General features: G+C 39.1%; 1 protein-coding gene across 1 annotated transcript; it reads left to right on the forward strand.

Moving 5' to 3' along the window:
* Positions 1–1,228: 1,228 nt before the first annotated feature.
* cdca7a (cell division cycle associated 7a) lies at positions 1,229–5,358 on the forward strand. The gene is made up of 10 exons (XM_062431724.1): positions 1,229–1,286; positions 2,170–2,310; positions 2,417–2,536; positions 2,640–2,840; positions 2,949–3,026; positions 3,129–3,320; positions 3,411–3,539; positions 3,629–3,778; positions 3,863–3,999; positions 4,093–5,358. The coding sequence occupies exons 1-10, from the start codon at positions 1,266–1,268 to the stop codon at positions 4,130–4,132; spliced, it is 1,209 nt and encodes a 402-aa protein (XP_062287708.1). The 5' UTR covers positions 1,229–1,265; the 3' UTR covers positions 4,133–5,358.
* The last annotated feature ends 12,838 nt before the right edge of the window (positions 5,359–18,196 follow it).

Consider the following 18,196-nt stretch of genomic DNA (forward strand, 5'->3'; position numbering starts at 1 on the left):
CTGTCACATTTCTTTCTTTTCTTCGACTTTACTAAATGCAATTTCCATGGGCTCTTCCTGTTTTATGCCTCATTTGCCAAATAAGTCTTCCATTTCATTCATTTAATTCAACTTGACCCCGCATAAATGTAGCTGAAATAAGTATTTTGAAGGCTGAAAAAAACGTTATATATCGGGATGAAGATGGTTGCAAGCACATTTAGATGCTAAACTTTGACCTATTAAAAAAAAAAGTCATTCTTCAAGGTTTAGCAAACAACAAATTGGCACATTACTGCCTCCAACTGGTTTGGTCTAGTATTTACAATATTCATAAAAAAAACAACTCTTTCTCAATCAAATCAGTTAGTCTGACACTGAAATAAGGTTCAGTAACACTCTGGTGCTGAATATCTATTGTATCAAAGTGTACTTTTATTTTTCAGAGGTTTTGAATCAGATGCCGTCTTTCTGCCTGGTATTTCTGACTGTGCAACATTACATGTTCTACAATATTCACATCTGTCTGTAGGCCTATGTTTACCTGCACTCACTGGCCACTTTATAAGGAACACCTGTGCAGTCTAATACAATCCAATACAACAGCGTTGCCATAAACTCTACTTTTACGAAGCTTATACATATATTCAGTTTTTGTTGACATTGTCAGAAAGGTGATAATTATACTTTATGTTTATTGAGGTTGTAGTGTGTGGTGATTTTGTACTGGAGTGCATTATGTGAAAAAGTGTTCCTAATATTTTGTCCCCATCATGTACGTATGTTAATGGAGTGGACAAAATAATAGGAATACTTTTTAATATATTGTTCCCCAGTACAATACAGTGGTAGGTGAATGCATTTTACTTAGTGTCTGTAAAAAAAAAAAGAATTGAAAAGCCCTCCACATTTTACGCGCCTTGTATGCAAAGTGAGAAGTAAAAAAATTCGCGCCACGGAAAAGTACTTGGAAGAGACGCCGCCTTTGTTTCCTAAATATCTCAGAAATTAACTACTTTCAAACGTTTTTTAATTCAGAGAAAATCGACATATTGTTAAAGTGTTAACAAAAAGCGTCAGTTACCAATTTGGCCCCCAGTGTTGAACATAATGTTTATTAATCAGTTTACAAGTGGGATTGTGTTTTATGCAGCTTTGAGGACTTTCCGGTGGCGCGGGAAATGAAAGATTGTGGGCAGGCTGCTGTTGGAGGAGCTGCATTGTTCACTGCAGAGCTGCTGCATGTGTCTGTAGTTTCCTGTGTGAGACACTTTAGAAAGAAAAACATGCCATCCACCCGCTCCCAGGTAAGAAAAGCTGCATAAAAGTGTAATAGTTTGACCTTTTACTAGCTTTATCTTGTTTTGTTATATTTTGTCTAAATCACGTTGCAACAGTTAAACTTTGCCTTACTTTCAGTCTTTCCTTTTAAACGCTTGACCAACTTTACTCCACCGTTTAAAAGTTTACGGGCTCGACACACAATGTCGACTTACAAACAGGCATGAGAAGCTGTGATATTAAACTATGAAATGATTTTGTTCAAACTAGCAAAATTAACGAAAAAATGGATTTGTGTGCATGCTATGCTAGCCTCTGGTAACTCCACAAAAAAAGGTAACTTATGAGTTTGCATGACTTCATATGAGTAGTTATTCATGTTAATCATTGAATATGAGTATACTGAGTAAGTTACTTTGAAGTTTGCATGACCTACTTATGCTCTGCAGAGGTGGTTTGTAGACATGGGTGTGTCCTCTTTACTTGAGGTGAAACATTAAACACTAAACTTAAAGTCCATTGGCATGAAATTAAAGCTCCCTGGGGAAAAAAAACCTTATTGATTTAAGTGATTTGTGAGCAAATGGCAGAAATGAATTGATTTCAGCATCAAGTATATTTTCAGATTTTTAAGTTTCACTGGATTTTCTTTCTTTGTTTTTTTTACCTTAAAATAACCAGCAGTTTCAATTTTCTGACTTTTTTTTTATAGATCAGATGTTTAATTGAGTTTCTTCATTTGGCAGGTTTAACCTGTAGTTTGATTAGACTGCCCTCACTCCAAGTTAAAATGTTAGAGTAAAGTACAGCCCTCATGGTTTAAGGTGCTGCACATCTTTGTCTGATTAACACACCCTTTTAAAATACACACAACAGACTCTCCCCTCTAACTTTTCCTTTTCTTTGTAGAAACAAGCAGTCCAGTCTCCATCTACCAGGATGAGTTTGAGGAGCTTCCGCAGCATCCCGCTGGTTCCCATGGAGACTTCCTCCTCTTCCTCTGATGACAGCTGCGACAGCTTTGGCTCTGATGGAGGCTTTGCAAATACGGTAACAATACAGTACTAAGTCTCTCCATAAATGAAATCCTATCAAATGGTGTTGAATGTGCTATTTGCAGCACCATCTGCAACTAATGATTGTCTGTTTTTTTTAGAGGAGCGGCTTAAGACAGACGAGGAGGATGGCAGAGAAATCAAAGGTGTTTGAGGCCACATCAGAGGAAGATACATGCAGCGGGTTTGAGAATGTGATCAACAGTCAGATGAAAGCCATGGTGAGTTTAAAGGCGACAATACAAGTACGAGTGTAACAATGTTTCAGACCTTCATCAGACACTGTGGCAGTTTCTTCTAACTATAAAATACATCTTCTTACAGAAAGTAAACTCTCAACCTCTGAGACGTGGCCGCAAGTCTAGCGTCCTGAAGGTTGCAATGACGTTCCCCACCAGGAAGACGGGCAAGAAGAGGCCTGCATCTGAACCACTCCCTCAGACTAAGACACCAGACTCCGACTCTGAGGAAGATTTGAACTTCATGACCAAGAGAGCTATGAATATAAAGGAGAACAAAGAAATGGTACACAGTGTTTCACATTTGTGTAACATGGGATGCCGTAAATCCTAACTGTGTTCAAAATTGTGCAAATCGTATCTAATCTTAAAACTCCTATTTTATTTATTTTAGCTTGCAAAGCTAATGGCAGAGCTGAACAAAGTATCTGGACCCTTCCCGAGACGGATGGCAATGTCAGCATCAACTACGGTAATTTAACTTCAAGATAAATGATAAGATTTGCTGTTTCACATCAGATATGTCGCTTTATCCGTACCATATATTAACGTATCAATGTATTAACCTCTTCAGCCCCGGCAAGCACCTCGGCGGTCCTTGGGGACTCCAGCAGTTTGTAGGAGAAACCCAGAGCGTTTGTCCCGACCCCACACGAGGTCCCGCACACTGGTGGATGGACCCCCCAGCCCGACTCTAGAGGATGAGCCTGAGGATAAGTTCAGCCTGGTTCGCAAAAGTCGCTTCTATGAGGAAGTGGATGAGCCTGTGAGTCACATTTGTCTGATGCACGTTTATCTCCTTTCATATCAAAGGAAATCACATTTTTAATTAAGTGCATGTTTTTTTTTCTCACAGCCTCGACGCCGTTCCTTCAACGGTTCGAAGTCCATCCCTCATGAAGTGCGGCCTGTGGAGGACATCACAGAGGCTGAGCTGCAGAACATCTGCGGGAACGTGCGAGAGAAAGTCTACAACAGCGCCACTGTAGGTCACACACTCAATGTAAATTCTGAATATTTGAGAGGCTGCATATTTCTGTAGACAATTTTTTAAAACTCCATCTTCTCTCTCAGGGAAGCACTTGCCACCAGTGCCGTCAGAAAACAATCGACACCAAAACAAACTGTCGTAATCCAGAGTGTCTGGGGGTAAGGGGTCAGTTCTGTGGCCCGTGTCTCCGTAACCGGTACGGAGAGGAGGTCCGAGATGCTCTGCTGAATCCGGTGAGTACCGAAACAAAATTTTGTCCTCGCATTCGGACATGTATGTGTCAGAGTCAGTCTGACTTAATTTCTTGTCCCTGGTAGGAGTGGCACTGCCCGCCATGCAGAGGGATCTGTAACTGCAGCTTCTGTCGGGCCCGAGAAGGCCGCTGTGCTACTGGAGTGTTGGTTTACCTGGCGAAATATCATGGCTATGATAACGTTCACGCCTACCTGAAGAGGTGACTGGAGCATTTTAAGATGTGATATTTTCCTTTTTTTTTTAAGTCTTCATATCTGTTTTTAACACTGCGGTTCTCTTTTCTTCTCTGCAGCTTGAAGAAAGAGATGGAAAGCGAACAGAGTAGCAATTGAAATGTGGCAAAAGAAGCTGCTCTGACTTATCCGGACCTGACTGACATGCTTTATAATACAACGGTTACTGTTCCTGTTTGTGACATTTCATAGTTAAACATTCACTGATATCTAGAGGACACAATTGTTTCCAGTGTAAAGTTTGTTGTCCCAGATATTTTTTTCTGATCTGTTTTTATAAAATGAGACTTCACATGAAGGCTGGTTGATTGGTTGCTAAATTAGAGCACACAAAAAAAATGAAAAGTGTCAACCATAATTTGGCAAACTGTCTGACCAGCCTTTTATAAGCTTAATGTTCGTTGATTGCATTAGCCTAGGATGTACATATCTTTTAACAGCTGAATTGTACCTGCTCAAAAAAAAAATCTTGTTTAGAGCCACAGTATTTTACATTGTTTTAAATGTATATATTTTACAGCCTGCTTGGACATGAATTTGCTTGTAGGGGATCAATCTTTGTGCCTTTTTTGTTTGTTTTTTTTCGAGTTGAAAATTTATGCTTGTGTTTTTACAAGTTGCGAAACCTTTCGTAAATCAGCTAAACGTTTAAATGTTAAAACATATTTGCTTTACTTGGGATATCCTGTAGAAGTGGCCCAATAGTCTGCTTTCTGCCGAGGTGGTGCAGGTGGAAAGGGCATAGATCGGGGTCCACTGCCTCTCACTTCTAAACCGAGAGGAACTGTGATATACTACAGCGCCTGGTTAAATATCCTTCATTAGATAACTGTCACTAATGGTGTGGAAACAATTAGCACACTCTAATGGGAATCTCATACCTGTAAATCATTTTATCCTGTTAAAGCACATTCTCGCTCTGCTCCAGTCTCTTTGGCTCATTTCTGCCTTACTCTGTTAAGTAGGAATGGTTGAAGGTGCCACTGAAGTGGCAATAGAGTTATGGCGTGCGTTTTCTGTTCAGAAGTGTGATCCTCTACACAAAATGACATGAAATTAACCTTTGTGTCGTTCATCTCTGAAACGTACTTCATCTGACCTGCAACAGGACAGACTCTGATTATATGATATTGTTTCAAAATAATCAACGGTTGAGATTTCTTCAATGTAATGGCAGGTGGAGGTTATCATAAATGCCTCTCGTGTTTGTCAGCACTGCACTAATAACAGGAAGAGTAATGCTTAACTGCTGATGGGAAAATCTGTTATGGTGATGCTTGTTTTGTGCTTAATGGGTTAACTGTACATTTCCATTAAAGAGGTAATCACTGCAGATCGTGTTATCAGTTTTCTTTGACTTGACCATCACTCTATGCAGAACATCGGCAGCTGTAATTACTGTTATTGAAACATGGAGGAGGAATCCTGAATGCTAGTGGTGATTGAAGATCTCAAGAGCTGTGAAGGCTGGAGGTTTATCATCATTTCAGTTACTGTTAGCTAGCTGTAGTCCTGTTTAGAGGGAGTTTGTATTATGAGGAGTATCTACACATTTGTCACTGTATCCCTGTATTAGGCTGACTACTACAACGAGAGGGTGTTCATTGTTCCTTATATTAACAACTGCAATAACCTGAGTTACAGTTAATACACAGTATTTGAGATTTGATGAACATTTTGATGATGCAGCCAGTAAATCCCAAATTATAACAAAATCAAATTGGTCTGCAACTAACCAACAGTCCAAAACCCAATTGATAGAAATTGCAGAAAACATCTCACAGTGGAGAAGTTGGAAACTGTGTTTTGGATTTCTGTGTGATACCGCAAAAGATTTGACACAATCATTTCTTAAACGTGTTGATCATTTTTCTGTTAGTTGACTAATGGAGTAATTGTCTTAGTGCCAAACACAGGCATGGTTCACAAATTGCATGCTGTCATCACTACAATATAGTATTATAGAGATGAACAGGCTGATATTTGTATTCAAGGGTCCATTACAATATTTAAAATGTCAATGCAGTTGGAAAATGAGGCTGACTTTTTCAAATTGTGGTCAAGACCTCATGGTTCACTTTCTGTGTTCACACTGAGCAGTATAACACTCAAGTTCCTGTCTGCTTCAGATCTAGGGGGCATGACAGAAATGTGGCAACATGGAGTCAAAACACTTGCTGGACAGAGGTTAGAGGTTTGTGTTGCCTTTGCCCTTTTGTCTGCAAAAATGGAGCAGCCCCCCCATTACAGCCCACACCCTCAATGCTCTGCATCAATAGGTAGAAATGTATATATAAGAATATTGAGTCCCTACAAACGTGAAGTGGACCCACAGACCGGGTGCATGACTCATGGTCCATCCTGTGGTCAAAGGCTATTCTTTGATGTCTGAAACTGTTGGTCCGAGGCCCCTGAACACTGGACAATTTTGTTCATCATTATATTTGAGTCATGTACAGAACTCAGAAAGTACTTTAACATTGACTGCTGCACAATAAAATGATTTTTTTCAACATGTTTCCCAAGTTATGACTCCATTTCCAAACTCTAGACCTCTCAAAGACTGCATATTTTTTTCTTTTATAAAATACATGCTTAGCTCTGAAATATATAAAAGCATTGATTAAAAATTCATAATACAAAGGTGTCTTTTTTTATGGTGGTCTTTGGGAAAAATGCAGCAGGGGATTTTCCCCACTGTGATACTATGAGTGGCCTCTAGGGGAAATTGGAAGCTGGGTAGCTACCACAAAATTAAAGAATATGTCAGCAAACAGCAGTCAGGTATCCATATAAAACAGGTTTTCCTCTCTGTAATCATTGTTCCTGTTCATACTGGCTATTAAAAGATCTCCTTCAAATGCACTTTCATGTAAGTGATGGGGGCCAAAATCCACAGTGTGTCCACACAGTCACTTTGTGCAAAAATGCAATTAAAAGTTTATCTGAAGCTTATATGAGGTTTCAGCAGTCTGGCAGTTAGCCTTAGGCTAATTTACAGTGGCTTTGGTGTGATACATTTCTGCTGCGTTACTGACCTATCTCTTTGGGAAATGGCTGAAAGGTATGGTATGGTATGGTATGGTATGGTATGGTATGGTATGGTATGGTATGAAGCTATATCCATGTTACAAGAAATAAGAATAACCAAGAAATCTTGATTCTGGTATTTGAAATGTTCTCAAGAAGCATGACTGAGTTCACTGTTGGCGGTGTCTGACAGGTAATGACAGCCTTTATATTTGTCTGAAGCTTGTCAAACACAGTTTTCACATATACTTTGCCTCTCCAAACTGGATAAAGTCCAGTCACTTTACCTTTAACCAAGATGCTTTTGGAAATGGAAATAAGATATTTGCCGAAGGACACATCATACCTGTGATTTTAGCCTTGAGCTACTGCGTCCAAATGTCCCAAGATGAAAACCTCCCGTCCCAGTACAGAATTTGCTGTTCATTTCAGAGATCTGGATTTTATGAAGACCGTGGGAAAAGTTACACTGAAACTGCAGGAAGAAATGCTTATTTTATGGTCAGCTTTTAATGAAATGAAGTTCTCTCAATTCTATGTAAGATGATGGCTTTGAGTGGAAAATGCATCGTGTTGTTACATTTATGATCTTACAGAGAAAAAAAATCCAACAGGTGTACATAGTCTGTTGTTATTATCCTGTGCGTCAACCTTGTTAAAAAGAAGAGTTTATATAAACGCCCCCCTCTTGTGGTATTTATGACTTAGATCGTGGAAATCGTCTCAAAGCTCCGAGTTCATGAGTCGTTTCCAGAAATGGTGGAGGCCAAAGAAGCTCAATTTTTGGAGGCTGGTAAGTGAAAGTATTGTACTTTTAGTTATTTCGAGTTTTTCTTAGTCATTTTATGATATGCCTGAGGAAAATGTTGATATTCCCAGTGGGCTCATCTTTTCCCTCTGCCATTTTGATTTTGCATTTCCTGCTACTTGTTACCTGTTTACTAACTAGCTAAATTGTTAGCCTCAGAGGCTCTTAAACACAGACAGTAAGCATACTACAAGGATCAAGTAAATATCAACGAAAAGAAAACTATGAGGAGTTTTTTGGCACCCATATTGCCTAGCAACGGTTAACGTTAACAACTTGAATGACAGCACAGCTTTCCATGTCGTAACCATGAGCTCACGAGTTCCATTTTAAGGTGGCAAATAGACTCCATCTAATCCATGTTGATTTTTAATTCCAATGAGTAGCTTTCTATCATTACTTTCCTAATTAAGTCTGTAAATCTAGTGTTGACTAATTTCACAGATATTGACACAACAATAAAACAAAACAATAAAATAAATATTATGGACACAATAATATAACACGGATATTGACAATACGCCATTATAAACATGTTTTGCAAAGAGTACACAAATACACACAATAACTTGTTTATTAGATACATTTGTGCAATTTGTACAAACAGTGATATTTAGTCCAGTCCCAGGTGTTTTTAATGCAAAATTGGAAATAACCTCTATTTAACACACTTAGGCTACTTAGTATAGTTGTTAATGATAGTAGTTAAAAATGATCATACTGTTGAATTGACATTTCTCTGGCAAAAAAAAAAACATGAACTTCACATTTAGAGATAAGACTTATTGCAGGGTTGTTGTATTGGATTACATTAATACAATCATCATATCCTATTTTTTTAGTTTACATCATTATAAATAAAACGTCTCCACCTTTTTTCCCTCCAAAAGGAGCATTTCCAAAAAATATTATTAGTATAATAAAGATGCACTTGAAAATACTAGTCCTGTATTAAATACCAATGATCATCCACTTTGGGGTGATGAATATTTAGGGAAGTAATTGTTTACAACGCTCAAGCATTGAGCTGATCTGGTAATCAGGCTATGAAATACAATATTTATTCATTAGAGCAGATTTAATGAGGCCTTGCGGCGCTAATTATGAAAACCAGTGTAGCAGTAAATGAGTAGCGCATGGTGGCGGGCTGCGGGGTACCTGTAAGGAGGGACTGGGGGTTAAAGTGCCCTGAGTGCCATGGCACAGTGAGCAGCAACACACAGCCCTGAGTGTGGCCATTCAGCCCACAGCTATACATCACCGGACCTGCAGACAGGTCGCAGATGGGCCCCTCATCCCTCCATACCATGCTCTCAAACCTCCAGGAATTAAAGCTGGATTTCCCTAAAGCATCTTAATGTCCAGATTTTCAGTTTTATTGCACGTCAATAGACGTGAAATCCCTGGCTGCTTCAGGTGGACGTGGTCAACGCAGGAAGGCTTTTAAATAGTGTTTGACTGATACACTGCCAGCCTTAACGCTGAAACAGGTTGAGCGCTTATTCTGCAGTTTCTATTTGTACGCATGTCTGGAGATATGTGGTAGGATTTCACAGCATAATGTGGGTTTTGATTGACTGATATTTTCATTATGGCTGCAGGGTAGTGTGAAGACTGTTAATTTGCCTGAGAGTCCTGCAGGTCTACGGTGATTGTAGTAGAGCCAAAAGAAAAGCTGAATAAATGAAACTCACAGGGCACAATCACAATCTGTGGGTCAAAATCAACTGATTAATTATAATTTAGAATCAATCTGTCAGGCCTCTGTAATAAACACCCTTTCAGGCTTGCTGTTTTAAAGGGTAGGTTCACAATTGTTTAAGTCTGAGTTAAAACAATACTAATACTACAATACTACATTGAGGTAGTTTTTTTTCCTACTGTCCATACTGGCTGTGAAGAACGTTCAGATTAAGTGAACATATGGACACATTAATATTGGATATTGACAAAAATGTGCTCCAAAGTTCAACTAAAGCTAATGTAAAGCTTTAGCAGTTGGAGTTAGACAAACCAAGAGGGTATCTTCCATATTAATAACAAATACCTGCTTTGTGTTCCTGTCCTTCAGCAAGGAAATGTTGTCCATGGAAGCACAAACAGCGAGTTTCATGCTAAAAACATTTTAAATTATTATTATTACTTTATTTGTCTAACTCAAGCTTCATATTACCTGAACATTTTCAAAAGAGATCTCTTGGCAGACAATATGCAGCGGAAGGACAATTATAGCAACCAATAACCCTGCCAATGTAAACATGGGCTTACCAGTATTGTTTTAAATGTGAATGTTTGCATGCCACATCATGCAAAATAAGATACTTGCATATTTGTGACAGTAAAGTAATGATGGAACATTATGACTGAACAGAGGAGTCATATTGACTCTTGGTGTTTTTTGATGCAGCTCAGCAAGACAACTTTCCACACAAGAATCTCCCTCTGGCTCTGACCTCTACATCCTGGAAAGTGTAGTGAGGAGAGTGCTGTTAAATGCACACTGAGTGACTCTGGGTGGCAGGAGGCTTATGACATGTTCCTTTCCTCCTGTTCTAGCCTGCAAAGTGATGGAAACAGCAGTTTGGTCCAGGTGTCAGGGACATTATCAAAGAAAAGGGCTGCCTGCAGTTGCTCCATCTCACAGGAAATTGCCAACTCACCCTAACAAAGGAAGGCATAAGTGCACTTGCTGCTGCCTTCAAGGGGAGTGTGATAAGATGACATTATAAATACAGAATTGTTCATGGAGGTGGAGGGATAGGCACATCAGGCAGCTGAACTTGACAATTCTGTTTTTTCACATAAAGCCTGTATAGGTTTATCTAAAACAAAATCTGCTTCTTATCCACTTGAGAGTCATACATTTCATAAGTGTTAAACTGTTATTGTAGATGTTTATACTCTCAGCTTCACATATAGTTTGCAACTTTAGCAACCAGTGTGAGTGAGACAACCGACAAGCCAAAACTCATTACAGAGGAAACAAATGACGATATAGAGCAAATGAAAATTATGCAAATACTCTCCTGCTGTATACACAGTGTACAATATTTAAGTACACAGTCACCTGTAAATAATAAATATACATTTTCACAAGTCTGCCTGCACATTTTGCAAATGCATAACACATTAAGAACAATAAGTATGGAGATTTCATTGCATATTTGTTAAGGCATTAAATCTTTTCTTCACATTTGTCATCACAAATCGACTGAAGTAACTTCACTGCAGAGAGATACTTACTACTCATGAATTCTTCTGGTAAATAATTTGGAATATGCTGCTACTCATCATCATCATCATCATGATGTGGAAGAGTTTTGTTTCCTGATGCATAATTCTCCATGACACCTGAGGGGGGAGCTCTAATACAGGCAACTTGCTACACTTCATCTTGTTTAAACTTTCAACAAGTCTTCACGGCTGCACGATAAAGTGACAAGAAAATGAAAATGACCACAGGAACACACGTGTACTGCTCTGCAAACCAGAAAACACAGAATCATAATGTCTGGCAAGAAATCAGTGAATTTTGGTTCCTCTCATGCCTTCAAAGACATTGTTATAACGGTTTTTTACCTGCAGCATCAGAGCTGAGTGTTCATCGATGGACAGGATGACATTGTCTGTGCACAGTGTTGTGAAACTTCACATTAAATTTGCTAAAGGAGTCCAGCAGCACACTTTGGCTGTAGGAGGAGAGGGTGGAGAGGGGGGGGGGGGGGGGGGGGGGGGGGGGGTAATTATGACCAGGGGAACACAGGGCTGTAATCTGTAAATCTATTCTTACCCTAAGTGAGAACTGGTACATTGGATTGATTTTATTGAGATCATACATTATAAATGGGGCATGGAAGAGCTTACAGCCTTGAGATGGTGGTGCTCACGTGCTTCATTAATTTTTACTTCATTAACTCTCTCCTTCAGACCCTTCAACACACAATTCATTGCTGGCCATGAATCCAGACTCCAGGCAAACGGACAAGCCCAGGACGACTTTCAGTGGAGTGGATAGGCCACACTGGGTAACGCTGTCAAAACAAATCAGTAACACATGAAATACACATAACCTCGGATCAGTCCGTATTCATGCACGAGGTCAATCTTTTTGAACTTGTGGCTTTACATTTAAAAACACTGTTCATATAAAGACACAGCCACAGAAAACAAAAGCTTAGAAACAAAAACTCTTTTCTGGAAATGAGTTCATAGGAAATCTTATACATTTATAAAAACTGAATCTAAAATCCTGCTATTGACAACAAGGTATTTTGTAACAATTATGAGTGTCACCATTGTTGTTTTGAAAAATCATTAATGACTGGTTAAAATCCATCAACATAATTACAGAGTACAGACCCTCATCCTTCGATTGCTAAAGTATTTTCCAGCAGTGTGCTTACTTACTTCTGTGGTTACCACTTACAAACCAATAGGTGCTGTAACGGTCGCTTTTTGTTTCACAGCAAGGAGTTTCAGAGTTCCCTGTGGGCCCTTTAGAATGCACCATTTGTTTAATATTATAGCCTTAAACCCAACAGTATCAATCAGTCATGAAAGCACCTATGCATGCTGCTCTGCCCTGCGTCACCATTAACTCAAGACAAGTGATGGCCTCCGCTGGTTTGCAAGGAGAGCAAAGGGAGGGTGTGGAGAGGTAAAGAGGGATAAATGGATGGAGTCGGTTTGCTTTTGACTCTTTTCTTGCTTTTTTTGTGGCGATTGACCTATTCAGCAATGATGGAAGTGTTTGTCACAGTGAAAAGTCAACAACAGATGAGGAACTCTTGAGAAAAGGAGTGAGACTTGCGGAAGGTATTTTTGGTGTTTTCGCCAGAGCAGTGGCCAATTCCAGACTTGTTTTAAGACAATTATATATGAATATGCAAATATTTAAACAGTTTAACTGCTGAACTCAAGCTGTCTCCTTCTATACTCCTATATCCATCTCCAATGTATGTACAATGAAGACTTGAAATGTCTACATCATCATTAATCCTGCTCCACATGTATACGTCTTTAACTCAGATTTAAAGTGGCCACAGTGAAACTTTCCACCTTCACTTGCATCATTCTGCACAGTGATGGTCAAACAAGTCACAATAAGCAAAACACATTTTTGAGCAGAACTTTAAATATGACAAATCTAGTAGAATCAATTTTTATTTATGTACCTCAATATCATGAATCACAAATTTGCAAGTGGCTTTGCAATCTGTACAGCATTTAGCACCCGCTACCCTTAGACATTCAATTGGGATAAGAAGACCCCACCATCCCCCATCCTCCACCCCCGCCCCGCTATCCGGGTGGGGGGTAACCCCAGAGCTACAGAGGAGGGAACTCCTTTCAAGCATGGAAAGACATGCAATAGATGTCATGAGTACAAAAAAGGCCAATTTAGAAAAATCTAAATGGGTAAAACCAGGGTGATAATATCATATATAGTCTGTAAACATTTAATAAGAATGTGGATCCAGGAGGACGAAGAGGACAAACTACAAATGAACAACAACAAACAGCTACAAGAGGCAAAACTCCACTACATCACTCACACAAAGGAGAGAGAAAGGTCCCAGCATATTACAGAAGACAGTCATACAAATCTGCTTATAATGACATTTTGAGAATAAAATGTCCATGAATGCTCAACCATGAATGTTCAGTCTCTTTCTGAGGCTTTTGGATGTTGTCGAGTGTGTCAGCGTTGAGTCTCGTATGGACGCTGTGAAGTAGTTCATGCCGCAAACCCTTTGTCAGAATCTTCCCTCACTGAGCATGAGAACAACACACATCAGTGAGCAGGCGCTGAGTGTTTTTCCTCTGAGGCAGCTCAAACTTCTTAACATTTCAAAATCTGTTACGGCAGCTGTCCCGACGAACATTTGCAAGCTCTGTTTTCACCACACATGTTGAAATGATGATTCCCTCATTACATTTGCCATCAAACAATATCTCCAAAGCTAACAGTTTAAAAATCCAGTTAAAACATTTGGGGCAAGCTCTTAAAGGAAGAATTAATGGGAGCAAAAGAAAAACAGCTCTTAAGACAATTAGCACCAGAGACCACTCTATAATCTTAAGATTATTTTCACCACTTAAAAGCAGCACACATGGTTTGTGTTGCGGTGGGGCAGAATGAACAACACTAGAGTGGATTTGATTTGGTCTCACTAATCTGCATTTCCTTTAACATGCTTTTCTTATGTGCCAAAATGTCAGTGTTGATCAACTCCAGCTGGAAAAAGCCAGTGTGTGTCATCCCAGTTGCAAAATCTATGAGAAGATTTTTCCCAAGAAGATAGAATAAAGTGTTTGGTCTAAGGCGTGTTTCTCTTTGTCGTCTGTGATATTATGCAGATTCAACATTAAGCTCAACAAGCTTTTTTTCTGGTGCCTGCATAAATCGTCTTGAAATGAGGATGCAATGCTTGAAACTCCTTACTCTTGTATAAATGTTGCAAAGATTTATCCAACATTAGAAACACTATTATTCAGATCACATAAAAAGTCCTTACAGCCTTCACAATGAGTATAGAGACGTCTTGTTGATGACCCAAAAACAGACAATCTATTCTCCCTATATGAAATTATGAGTTAAAATAGAGTGAAATTAATCTACAATTCATTTTTCTGGAGAACCCCTTGGGCACTCCAAAGGGCCCCACAGGGGTCCCCAGACTTCACTTTGAGAACCATTATATTGGATCTGGTTAACAGAAACATCCCAAAGCTATGTTCATTTAAATAACACTTTGTATTTTTGTGGATTAAAAAAAAACTGTAATTGCAAAATCAAAAATTTAACCCTGGGGCTGGTTGCTTAACCAAACATGCTTTGGCTGGTTAGGCATAGTCACAGAGGAAATGTCTGGCACACAGATTGAATTTGTTCTCTCTGAAGTCAAAGGCAGAAAAACAATTAAGTGTCTGCCGCACATTTCACTGTGTACCACTTGACACAGTTTTTCACATCACTGGGGCAATTGTCTGCAGAGAGCGACGAGACAAAACCATTACTTCCAATGTCTCAAAAAGATGGCATTGTTATTTTCTGATTTTGAAACATTTCAATTAAGCCACTGATGGAGATAATAAACATAATGGTGTGAGACTTGTACTGTTTTCTTTAGTGCTGTCACATCCATTTTCGGGATGGTTACTGCTTTTAAAGCCAGAAGTTCATCTCAGGGAGCTTTGGTGCCAGAGATAGGTAGGAAGGTGTGTGTGTGTGTGTGTGTGCGTCGCTATCCTCCAGAGCCCCTTCCCCTCCTCAACCTCCGTCTTTTCATTCAACGTCGACTCCTTTCAAAACAAGGTGAAGTTCAGCAAAGTTTCTCTGCAGAGATGATCAAACAGTCACATCACTAATGGCGATGGGTGACAGGGCCAGTGAATACAGATCAGCTTTAATTGTGGTGGTTCTTACTGCCACTGTCTGTCAATCTGAGCCTTTGAATTGGCGAAAATTTGCTCTGTTCATTCTGTTAAATGATGTATCCAATTAAATGCTTTAGAATTCATGATCTTCAGTCAAGGTTAAATGAAAGCAGTTACTCCTGTCAGTAAGGTGATTAAAAGCTGCCTACATCAGGCACATTCGGTGCAAAAATTTAAATTTGGGACCAAAGCATGAATCTTTATTCATTATGTGCAGTCCTGCTATATAAATGTCCAGCACAGTCGCTCTTAATCACCTTGTTCATTTTAAATCTCACTTTAGTCCATTTTATTAAAAGACATCCTGATATTGAAATTATAGTGTTTTACATATTCACATTAAACTGTGGCCCATTCAAATAACTTTTTCAACAGAAAATGTCTTTTGTTTTTGGTCTTTTTTATTCTGCGAATCCACATTTGGTTTAGGAAAAAGCAGCTTGAGACCCTTTAAAACACTTTCTGTTTCTTGATAGCCAGTCTGGTTAATAGAAAGCAAAATAATATTTGTCCCATTACCTTTTTAACTATGATTGAAAGGATACCGCAGATCCTGCTCTGCAACACAAAGAATAAGGTTTTTCGCAATTGGTTGAAATGAACAACAGCAAGGAAATTCATTTTCTCTCTGCAAGATGAATGGTTTACCAGGTTATTAATGAGCATATAATGTGCTTGTGCAAGTAAGTTCTCTGTGTCGTTGTGATAAATGTGACGATGGAGGTGAAGAGCGTGTTGACTAATGAGTATCGTCCGGGGATCTGATCTCAGTGCCCTCTGGGGAGAAAGCCACCGTCTGGATTTCACACCTCACATGATGTTAATATCCCGACGTCCACCAGTCAAGCTGGTTGTTTAAGAATCAGCCTTGTTGTTTCTGCACAAATCAGGCCAGGACTTTTTTTTTATTAAGTGAATTTAGATCACATGCTTTGTTTTGATTTATTGAATTTATTTGATTATCCAAAATATTCAAACTTAAAATTGAAACAATCTTTGAGGGTTCAATCACAAAAGAGCCACAAAAGAGGCTTATTTCCATAGTGGTCTTCCTCATATAACAAACAGCAAGGCATACAGACCGACAATTACATACAATGCATACAATAGAAAGGTAACATGGTCTGCATCCTGTGTTCTATCAGACTTAAAGGCAGGTTGTACCATTGTACAACTTCAGAATAAAGAATGTATTGTTTTAATATTAAATATGGTAGATGAAAAAAATTACTTATTGTGCATCTGTAAAAAATGTCACAACATAGATGTGCAACATAGATTTAAAAAAAAAAAAAAAAGAAAAAAAAAGAAAGCAAGTTTATAAACATGGAACAAAAACATATTGAAAAATAGTTGAGAAAGTTGCTTCAAACATGAGATGACAAAATTAATAGTGATTATGCGAGTGATGTGATGTTAGCTCGTGTTTGCAGAGAGCGTGACGCAACTTGTCATAAATGTTATAATAAAGAAATAATGCAACAGCAGCAGACAAACTTTAAAGGGAAGAATGCAAAACCGTCATATGTTTCTGTATCTGTATCCTATAGACACATAATAGCACAGAGGCCTGGGGGCCAAGACGCACATTTGAATGACTGCCAGATACATAAACTTGGCTCACTCAGGGGTTCATGGTGAATAAATAAGGCTGTGAATTACATCAAATCTCTTCTCAAACCACCACTCTTGCACGCCACTCCCAGTGTAGAGACCATTTAAACTCTAGAAGGGGCCAAACATCAGCAGTTGGTCTCCTTTAAACAAGTCTGAGTAAAGTAGAAAAATAAATAATGCCCCCGGCGCTCTACTTTAATGTATTCAATTAACTGGGGTCCCTCTAGAGAACTCCAGCGCACACTTGGATAAAGAGAGAGCATATCGCCTGGAGATGAATACGCTGAATGCACTCATTCTGACGACCATGATTGGAAATCTTCCTCAACAGGTTCTTACTTAATTAAACTTCCCTTCATCTGACTTTCTGTCGCTTTCGAGGGAAAATTGGGAGAGGCATATTCAAAAGCCGGGGAAACTTTGTTCACTATTGCATGTTGTTTACAGGGCAATTCATGGGACGTGTATGGCCCGTGATAACCTCCACCGTCACTGTGGAAAGTCAACTCAGCCTGAAAGAACAGAGAAGTATATGAAATCTCCAATTCAATCATAGACAATTATGTTGTGAAATGAGAGAAATTCAGCAGCAGTCAAATCTGAGTGGGTGTGATAATTATCTGGCAGTCATTACTGCTCCCATAATAACATTTAACGACATTCATATACTGTGTGAACATATTGCACTTGTTGGAAACATGTAAGTTGAAAATAATAAGACCAGCCATTTCTTGCAAATATATGAAATCCTCTGTATGCTCAGAAAGGTAACATGTTCATCATGTCCTTGGGTGAAAGACGTATGTTAGTGTGAAATTTATCTAATTATCTCAAATATGTCTCGTGAGAATCCATTCAGCATCCCTTTGTACCTTATTTTCCCTCTGCAGCCCCATTGTGCAGCCGAGCCCCAACAGAATTTCCTATCTATTAAAATCAATCTCTCATCACGTCGCCTACATTCACCGTTTTCAGCACTTTTTCCATAACAAATCAACTTAATCAAGCTCATTAAGTGTCATTATTAGCTATTTATTGTTATCTCCCTCAATGTAGCGCTGACAGGTCCACCCCGCCCACGCGTGTCCCCCTGATACCGGGACCTTTTGCTTGTCACAACGGCTCTGCACTCAGTTCTAATTGGCCTTCATTGTGTAGTTCTTGCAGGAGAGAGGAGAGATGTGGCGTCCTTTTGCTCGCTCATGAGCATCTATCTACCGCTTTTTATTCTTCAGAAGTTGCCAGAACAAATCCTGTGAGGGGAGAAA

The sequence above is a fragment of the Scomber scombrus genome, chromosome 13 (assembly GCF_963691925.1).
Source record: "Scomber scombrus chromosome 13, fScoSco1.1, whole genome shotgun sequence".
Classification (NCBI taxonomy): Eukaryota; Metazoa; Chordata; class Actinopteri; order Scombriformes; family Scombridae; genus Scomber; species Scomber scombrus.

Bases quoted from the DNA above. Each gene is read 5' to 3' on its own strand.
- cdca7a (XM_062431724.1), top strand. From the start codon at position 1,266: ATGCCATCCACCCGCTCCCAG. The intron at 2,537-2,639 runs GTGAGTTTAAAG...ATCTTCTTACAG, and splicing joins ACAGTCAGATGAAAGCCATG to AAAGTAAACTCTCAACCTCT. The intron at 3,321-3,410 runs GTGAGTCACATT...TTTTTCTCACAG, and splicing joins ATGAGGAAGTGGATGAGCCT to CCTCGACGCCGTTCCTTCAA.